The 10222-nt window shown below is 31.2% G+C and overlaps 2 protein-coding genes across 2 annotated transcripts; both read left to right on the plus strand.

The window, feature by feature from the left end:
* Positions 1-2586: 2586 nt before the first annotated feature.
* Positions 2587-3453, plus strand: LOC117917103. Its single transcript, XM_034833328.1, has one exon. The coding sequence runs from the start codon at positions 2587-2589 to the stop codon at positions 3451-3453; it is 867 nt and encodes a 288-aa protein (XP_034689219.1).
* Positions 3454-5080: 1627 nt separating this feature from the next.
* On the plus strand, positions 5081-5944 carry LOC117917104 (transmembrane protein 45B-like). The gene has a single exon (XM_034833329.1). It carries the CDS (start codon positions 5081-5083, stop codon positions 5942-5944), a length of 864 nt encoding a protein of 287 aa, XP_034689220.1.
* Positions 5945-10222: the final 4278 nt, after the last annotated feature.

Consider the following 10222-nt stretch of genomic DNA (forward strand, 5'->3'; position numbering starts at 1 on the left):
CTACACAAGGATAATGTTTTAAAAATAAAAGAAAGTTCATTTTTAATATATATTTTTATATTAATATTTAATTTAAATGTCACTGATTTTTGTATGAATAATTTACATCTAAATCTTATATGAGAAGTCTCATATCGAATCAACTTGAAGTGTGATATTATATTAAATGAATGTTAGAGGAATAAAGAAGAAAATGCCAAGAAATAATTGTGGTTGAATTGTTTGTCACTCAAATATAATTAAGAGTTTTTTAATTTAATATAATTTGAAGAAGAAAACAAAATACATCCAAATAAAAAATCTCACAATTATTTGAAAATAATTTTAATTCCTTTCTTTTTAATAATAACGTTTCGAAAATAAAATAACAAAAATATCAATGGTGATGCTACAAGAAAGCTTTCATGCATCACCTTTTTATATATATAAGAAAAAAAATAAGTGTTTAATAAATTTTAAAAAATACTTTTAAAAATTTGAAAAATTACTTATAATATTAAAAAAAAAAAAAATCATTTGTAGTATTTTTTGGAAAAACACTTGATAAAAGATTCTCCTAAAAAGACTTTTAGAAAAAAAAAAAATTCAAGTAAAATCATTATCAAATGCACTATTAGACTATTAGTACATAAATGTTATAAAAAAAAAAATTATATATTTGCATTATAGTTCACATATTTCATTGTACATTATAATATGAAGGAGAAAATAAAATCTTATTTTGTGCCTAAGCCTCATTATTTTTTTATTTTTATTTTCATGTCTCAATAAGCATGTTTGCATGTGTACAAAATTTAAAAAGAGTTTTAGTAAAAAGGTACTATTGTTTGTATTACTATTATTTCATTTTATTCTATAAAAATTTTAAAGGAATAAAAAAAATTCATATTTCAATCTCAAGAAAATTTAATTGAATATTTACATTCGATTTCAATATAAATATTGTATCACAAGCTTTATATCAAATCATCTTTATATAAAAATTAATTTTATATATAATATGGGTGCGATGGGACGGAATAAGGCAATGCTTGAACCCATTTAGGATTTTTTTTTTAAAAAATCTCAAACTCATCCCTAATCCGTTTATTTAAATTTCAAACTCATCCCATTAGAGGTAGATAAGGACAAGTGCCTGAAAAAACTCATTCATTATCATCCTTAACAATAAAACAATAAAACCAAAAATTGTATATGAGGTATCATCTTATTGATGATGTCTTCTCCATATGTATTGAAAGTACCTTTAGATATTATAATCAAACCCCTCTTACTAAATCTAAACATGACAAGAATCAAACCCATTAAGAGAAGATTATCATTTCAAAAAAACCCCTGCAATCCACTAAAAGGCAAATAGTTTGACACCAACTATCATTTAATAAGTCTTAAGTACATTAAAAATAACCATGAAATAGGTCATTATTAAGCTATACTTGAAAAAGGAGTCCAAAGGAATCCAAAGTAACTAATAATAGCTCAATCAAACTTCAAATTATACTTGAAAAAAAAGACCAAGGAGATAAAATTAGACCCAAAACATAAGTTCATAATTCTCATCTTTAATAGTACTTGTAATGATCCTTACAATACTAAGAGTGCGTTTGATAGTAATTTTATGAAGCGTTTTTAGTTTTTTTAATGCTTGAAAAATAAAAAATTTTAAATATTAAAAAAACTAGAAACACTTTCCAAAAGCATTTTCAAACGCAATCTAAATCGATGAGAGGCAGAGATGGACAATTTGGTATATTTACATCTTCACATGCTATAATCTTTATTTATTAGCATAACTGTTTAATTTAATGCACTTTTGAAGTATATTTCTTCGGTAAGATTTGATACAAAAACATTTCATATTGAATCAAGATTGGATTAAAAAATTTATTTTCTACTATCAATGTACTTATATCTTTAGAATAATCTATTTCATAAAATTAATATTTTTTTAAAAATAAAATAAAATAAAATAAATTTCTTTAATATGTTTCTAGCTTTCAATATCTAAAATTTGGTTATTTTTTCTCTCCATAAACAAAATGATGGGCCAATAATTAAAACTATTTCTTCCTTTAAAAAAACCCATTTTCCATATTTTCTTTAATGTGTTGCTAATTCTTCTCTACCAAACAAGTTATTATTTTTCTCTCCATAAACAAATGGGTACATGAAAATTAGTATTTAGCTGAACAAAATCCAATAGGACTGGCCCTACCATTCTACTATATGTTTTTTACCTCATTGAGAAAGGGCTGCCTTGTTCACTGGTCAAGTATAAATACCCCTACTCCCCAAGGCACACTACCATGCGGGCAGACCCTAATGAGCTCTGCAAATTGAAATAGAACTCCTCATCAACCCCATCTAAAACACCCTCAAACCCCTTCAAAAGCCCATCTCAAACAAGCCTCTCTCTTCTTCCTCAAACGCTAATGAGCTCTGCAAATTGAAAGTATAGAACTCCCTTACCCCATATCTAAAACCCCTCAAACCCCCTCAAAACCCCATCTCAAACGAGCCTCTCTCTTCTTCCTCAAGCACAAAAACTGAGTTTTAGGGACACTTTGGTAGTTCTTTCTAGCTCACATGGCGAGGTCTATGATAGGGCACTTTTTTACAGGGCTAGGGTTCTTTCTCATTGGGTTGTGGCACCTCTTTAATCACATCAAGCTCCATGTCCAAAACCCCAAATCCTTCACTATCCACCCATGGTTCCCCGCCCCAAAAATAAGGTACTTGGAGCTCCTTCTCATCATGATAGGGAGCTCCTACTACATCTCCAGTGAGCTCTTCCGGCACCATCGCTTTGATCCGGATGGCACCATCCCATCTCCCTATCTACGTAACTTTGAGCACGCCTCCATCGGCATAACCTTCATCGTTTACTCCTCTTTTTCCATTGTCCTTGATTTTATTGCCGCTAAGGCTAAATATGGCCTGACTCAGCTCCTTGCTGCCGTAGCCCTCGGCCAGCAGTTACTCATGTTTCGCCTTCACACCACCGACCACGCCGGCCTGGAGGGACAATACCATTTGTTTCTGCAGATGCTCACGCTTGTCTCCATGGCAACTAGTCTCATGGCAATAGGCTTTCCCAAGAGCTTTATACTTGGTTTTTCTAGGTCTCTTTGTATACTTTTCCTTGGGGTTTGGCTGATGGCCACAGGGGTTATGGTTTGGACTCCAGGCTTTATCCCTAAAGGGTGCTCTCTTTTCTGGGATGAGGGTGGTCACCAGGAGGCTCGCTGCCATGATGATGAGTCGCTCCATCGTGCTAAAGCGCTGATAAACATAGAGTTCAGCTGGTATCTTATTGCTATCATGATATTTTCAGTGTCCTTTTACTTGTTTTTGGTTGACGCTTATGGAAAAAAGGTCAAGAACTTGTCATGGGAGAAGAAAGAAGAGAAAGGAGTGGAACATCATGATGACGATGATGATCTTGGGTTGTAGGAGAAGAAGAGCAAGATAACTAAGGAAGATATATATATATATATAGTGTTAATAATTAATTTGGTGGGAATTCCATTATTCTTTGTTGAATTATTAGGCCAGAAATGATTAATATTGGCTTAGTGGAAACAAGGAATAGAGGGAAAATGAATTTGATTTGAGGGAAATTGATGTGAGGTTGTTTGGCTTGCATGAATAGCTTTGAGCTAATTTGGGTGATTTTACTTGTGTTCCAATGTGTGTTGAAACATATAAGCAATATTTGGAAAGTTATTTATTAGTTTCTTGAAATCATGTCTCGATCTATGTTATAATTCAATTATTTTTATTGATTCAAGTTTCTTTGTTCTCTTGTTTTGAGATCATAACTTTAAAATCATGTAAATTAATTTACCGTGCATGAGATTTTCAATCAAGTTCAGAGTGTGAAATAAATTCTTGAAACCATACCACAAGATACCCTAAAATTCTAAATTGTTAATTGAACTTTTGAATTGATTATAATGCACCAAGGCTACACGTTATCAATCAATTTCCAAGGGTACGTGCCTAGCTTTCATATGCTAACGTTTCTTATAATGAAAAGCAACACCCAAATGCGGTGCCCCCTTGCCTTAAACCCCAAATTGGTGGATATTCTAAGCCACTTGTGCTCTGAAAATGGAATAAATGACTACTGTTACATGACATATTGAGGCTCAATTCACGTGAGTGATGAAGATCATGATGAGAATGCTCTATTTGATAATTGAGTAACAAACTATTTTTGCCCACGTTGTTAGGATATATAAAACATTACATGTAAGATACCTGCTTTTGAAAAAATTATTATGTTATTTATGTACGATATTTTAAGTAATACTTAGACTAATACAATCTAGGATTTCATTATTTGTCCATGTATGAGACTTAGATTAATACAAATTAGGGATTCGTCGATTTTTTAGGTCATAATAATTATATCGAGAATAATGGACTAATAGTTAAAAACCATTTTCTTCCTTTAAAAACCCATTTTCCAAATTTTCTTTAATGTGTTGGTAATTCTTCTCTATGAAACATATTATTTTTCTCTCCACAAACCAAATGATGGGTCAATAATTAAAACTATTTTCTTCCTTTAAAAACCCATTTTCTAAATTTTCTTTAATGTGTTGCTAATTCTTTTCTACCAAACAAATTATTTTTCTCTCCATAAACAAAATTGGTATATGAAAATTAGTATTTAGTTGAATCAAATCCAATAGGATTGGCCCTACCATTCTACTGTATATTCTTTACCTCAAAGAGAAAAGGCAGCCATGTTCACTGTTCAAGTATAAATACCCCTACTTCCCAAGGCACACCTACAATGCAGGACGCTAATGAGCTCTGCAAATTGAAATAGAACTCCTCATCAACCCCATCCAAAACCCCTCAAACCCCTTCAAAAGCTCATCTCAAACAAGCCTCTTTTTTCTTCCTCAAACCCTAATGAGCACTGCAAATTGAAATAGAAGTATAGAACTCCCTAATCCCATATCAAAGACCAAACCCCTTCAAAACCCATCTCAAACAAGCCTCTCACGTCTTCCTCAAAGCATAAAAACTGAGTTTTAGGGCACTTTGGGAGTTCTTTCTAGCTCACATGGCGAGTTCTATGATAGGGCATTTTTTTCCAGGGCTAGGGTTCTTTCTCACTGGGTTGTGGCACCTCTTTAATCACATCAAGCTCCATGTCCAAAACCCCAAATCCTTCACTATCCAATCATGGTTCCCCGCCCCAAAAATAAGGTACTTGGAGCTCCTTCTCGTCATGATAGGGAGCTCCTACCACATGTCCGCAGAACTCTTCCGGCACTATCGCTTTGATCCGGATGGCACCATCCCATCTCCCTATCTTCGTAACTTTGAGCACGCCTCCATCGGCATAACCTTCATCATTTACTCCTCTTCTGCCATTGTCCTTGATTTTGTTGCCGCTAAGGCTAAGTATGGCCTGACTCAGCTCCTTGCTGCCGTAGCCCTCGGCCAGCAGTTACTCATGTTTCGCCTTCACTCCACCGACCACGCCGGCCTGGAAGGACAATACCATTTGTTTCTGCAGATTCTCACACTTGTCTCCATGGCAACTAGTCTCATGGCAATAGGCTTTCCCAAGAGCTTTATACTTGGTTTTTCTAGGTCTCTTTGTATAATTTTCCTTGGGGTTTGGCTGATGGCCACAGGGGTTATGCTTTGGACTCCAGGCTTTATCCCTAAAGGGTGCTCTCTTCTCTGGGATGAGGGTCACCAGGAGGCTCGCTGCCATGATGATGAGTCGCTCCATCGTGCTAAAGCGCTGATAAACATAGAGTTCAGCTGGTATCTTATCGCTATCATGATATTTTCAGTGTCCTTTTACTTGTTTTTGGTTGACGCTTATGGAGACAAGGTCAAGAACTTGTCATGGGGGAAGAAAGAAGAGAAAGGAGAGGAACATGATCACGATGATGATGATCTTGGGTTGTAGAAGGAGAGCAAGAAAAATAAGGAAGATACATCTATATATATATATATATATATATATATATATATATATATATATATATATATATATAGATATATATAGATATATGTATATATATCTATAAGATTAATAATTTGGTGGGAATTCCATTATTCTTTGTTGAATTATTAGGCCAACAATGATTAATGTTGGCTTAGTTCCACAAGGAATAGTGGGAAAATGAATTTGATTCGAGGCAAATTGGTGTGAGGTTGTTTGGCTTGCATGGATGGCTTCGAGCTAATTTAGGTGATTTCACTTGTGTTCCAATATTATGTGTAGAAACAAATAAGCAATATTTGGGAAGTTATTTATTAGTTTCTTGAAATCATGCATCTTGTTAGAAAAATATGTATTTGATCGTGATTTATGTAATGAATCGATTATTTTGGTCGATTCATGTTTCTTTATTCTCTTGTTTTGAGATAATAATTTTAAAATCATGAAATTTACCATTTGCAAGATTTTTCAATCAAGTTTAGAATGAAATAAATTCTTGAAATTCATCACTTTGTTCCAAGTAAAGAAGTGTATTGACTTGGAGAGAGCATACCACAAAAAACCCTAAAATTCCAAATTATTAATTGAAATTTTGAATTGATTATAATGCTCCAAGACTACTCGTTATCAATCAATTTCAAAGGGTACGTACCTAGCTTTCATAAGCTAACATTGTTGTACAATGAAAAGCAACACCCAAAGGGGGTACCACCTTGCTTTACCCCAAATTGGTGCATATTCTAAGCCACTTGTGCTTTAAAAATGGTTTAAATGACTTGTTACATGACATATTGAGGCCCAATTCATTAAAAAAAAAAAAGTTAGAAACCATAATGATGAATGATGGTGGTGATGATGGGAATGATGAAGATGATGAGAATGCCATGTGTGTTTGGTAATTAAGTAACAAACCACCATGGCCATCCTTGTTAGGATTTATTATACATGTAAGGCACCTACTTTTGAAAAAATTATTTTGTCATTTATGACTGATATTTTAAGCCCCTTTGTGATACTTGGACCGATACAATCTAGACTTAGATTAATACAAATCATGGATTAATCATCAATTTTTTAGGTCGTTAACAATTATATCGAGAATATTTATGTGAATAAATAGCAAAATACAATATAAATAATTTTTTAGTTAAAAGATGGTATATTTCTTTAAGCTAAAGCCTTTATTTTGGTAGTATAGAAGATATAACACACAATGATAACAATACAAGTAAAAGAATTGTAAAATTTGATGCACCCTATTTTGGAAGTGGCTTTTAAACATTTTTTCCTACTTTTAAATGATCTTACATTTCATAACATATTTTGGATTAATTAACTATTATAGAAACATTCATCAAATGAGCATAAGAAGAAGGTGATTGCTTTGATGTAATTAGTTTAACTCTTAGCACCAAGTGAGCAATATATGGTCCCTCTTTTGATTTCGAGTATTTTATCTTTTCTTATTGACATGATAGTGACTAATTTATTAATGGATAATAATTAGATGTTTATTATTTTTTAATTTCTTTGAAATTCATTATTTTTCTTTCATTTAAGGTGATTCTTCAACAAGAATATTAGATATATTCCAAAATATATATATTTTTTATTATAACATATTACCAAAAACACTAATAATGACGGATCATTTTTAATAAGAGTGGTCTTGATACTATTAAACTAACCCTGAATGTGAATTTACTTCTCTAATAATACAATTAATTTTACTCTTCAATTAATAACTTTATTAAATAATTATTATAAAAAGTATCTAATAAAACATAAAAGAATACAAGTCATGTATGAGAAATCTAATGCGCATGTTCTCCTTCATAAGTGTTTTGCTCCTTCTAGGAAGATACAAATTAATTGGAGTTGTAAATAATGTTTGGTCCTCTTTTTATCAAGGGTAAAGATCAATTTGGGCACTTTTCTAGGCCTTGCTTCCCACTCATTAATACATAGTTTGGCTTTGAATTAATATGTTTTGAGATTAGGACTTGAAGACCCAAGAAGAATGGTAACTTACTCATATTGATATATATGTAACATCACTACATGGAATCTTATGATTGGAAGTTATCTTAGTGATTTGACATAGGGAATTTCATGGGAAGGCTTGAGTGTTAAGGCAAAGGCAACATCCAAGAAGTTTCATCAGTCAATGGATGCATGATGGCAGATGATAGTGATTTTCATCTTGAATTCACTAATTATTTAAACAAAAAATTATAAATGTGAAGATTAGGTAGAGTAATTTATATCAAATTAAATGTTAACTTAGTACTAAATATAATACCTTTTTATTTAAAATTTATCCCTTTCCTTTTCTTTTTCTTTTTTCTTTATATTTCAATTTATTAGTTAAATTTTTTATGCAAATTATGATTAAAAATAGTTTTAAAAAGTTGACATGCATGGCTTATGGGGTTAATTAATTATTTGGTGATTGAAATTAAAATCACATAAAAGATAATGGTCTTTTATAAAATACAAAAATTGTGAATAAATTAAGGCTATTATTATTTTGGAATATTCATATAAAACCTAATATATCTAGTGTTTTATAAAAGATGTTTATATTTCCTTTAAATTATACCATCGTGTTGTCAAGTACCAATACCACTCGTTTCATGTCTTCACTACTCATATATTTAGGAAAAAGGCTAGCTTTTGATGTCTTTTGATAGATTGAATAATCTTAATGTGATACCTAAAATTAGTTAGCAACTATATCATAAAAATGTGAACAATATTTATTTTTAATTTTAGTATAGTATATAGAGGTAAGTAATCGAAGGTACGAAATATCATATAGTCCTTACCTCACGCATTTAAGAGTATCCTTTTTGTAGAAATTACTCAATCTCATAACTTAGTCAGAAAGAAATATTACAAAACACATCAACTAAAAAAAAAAGTTACAAATACGAGAAGGAGGAAAAGCTTAAAAATCCAATATGTCAATGTCAGACAATATACAAGAAGAAGCTATAAAAAGAGCGAGCTTCCTTCATTGTAATCCAAAACAAATTTCCTATTTTCAGTATAAAAAAAAAAAAATATGTCAAAGTTTTACAAACTTTAGTAATTAAAACAAATTATAAAAAATACTTGAAACTCTATCAAGAATCAATTGAAAAGTACCCACAAATTCAAATCAATTAATTTAGAAAGTTTAATAAATTTAGGGTGTTGAATTAATGTCAAATAGGAGACCAATTTATTTAGAAAATTGAAAAACCTAGAATTTCACCATGATTTCACTAATCATTCAACTAAAGGAAAACAATAATGTGAAGTTTAGATAGCCTGATTTCCATGTAAATTTGGCCCATGGGCCTACAACCTAGGTTTAGCTCGAGCTTGCCCAAAAATTTTGGGCTGAAGCTCGACCCCGACCTAGGTGTAACCGTGTAAAGTCCGAATTGAGACTAGCTCCATCTCTTGGACCGAGTTTTTAAGCCCGAGTTTGGCCCATGGGTTTGCGTAAACATTAAAATATATATGGGATGGAATTTCAACCATTAAATATATGTATATAGATAGTTGGTTTTTGGAAAGTGTTAAGAAAAGAAAAAATATTAAAAAAATTATTTTAAAAAGTTCATTCATTTATTTTTTATTTTATAAAAGACTAATTCTAAATTAATAAAAGACCGTGTTGACAATATTATAATTGGGGTATAACATCCAAATTTCTATAAACGTTTATAATATGTGTGATTAAAATATAAACATAAATACCCTTGTTTTGTTGTTTTTTATTTTTCTTTATTAATATTAATAAGTTAATAATAATATTAATGATAATTTTTGGTGGAATTAATGATGCATATTAATGTATAATAATAACAAAATAATAATATTCATAATAGTAAGTACAATAGAGGATTCACCATAAATAAGAGAGAAAATGGATGTTCGGCCTTCTTGGTAGTGGGAGGGGGCAGGAAAGATTAGCGAGCTCTATTGTGAAAATGACTCCAACAAGGATGCTGATCCATATATTTTCAAAGGTAGAAGTTCATGTTTTTTACCAATTGTGTATACATCAATGGATGAGATAAACATTCCACTATACCTTATAGAATATTATAAATGATAGGAATAGACACAATTAGGATTCTTGAAATATTTTATATTTCTTAATTATAAATGATAGGAATATTAACAAACTCTATTACGAAAATGACTCTAACAAGGATGGTGAACACGATCCATGCCTTTTCAAAGGTC

This window comes from Vitis riparia, chromosome 6, assembly GCF_004353265.1.
Source record: "Vitis riparia cultivar Riparia Gloire de Montpellier isolate 1030 chromosome 6, EGFV_Vit.rip_1.0, whole genome shotgun sequence".
In the NCBI taxonomy this organism is placed as follows: domain Eukaryota; kingdom Viridiplantae; phylum Streptophyta; class Magnoliopsida; order Vitales; family Vitaceae; genus Vitis; species Vitis riparia.

Excerpts from the sequence above, each read along its gene's own strand:
- LOC117917103 (XM_034833328.1), top strand. The coding sequence starts at position 2,587 with ATGGCGAGGTCTATGATAGGGCACTTTTTTACAGGGCTAGGGTTCTTT.
- LOC117917104 (XM_034833329.1), top strand. The coding sequence starts at position 5,081 with ATGGCGAGTTCTATGATAGGGCATTTTTTTCCAGGGCTAGGGTTCTTT.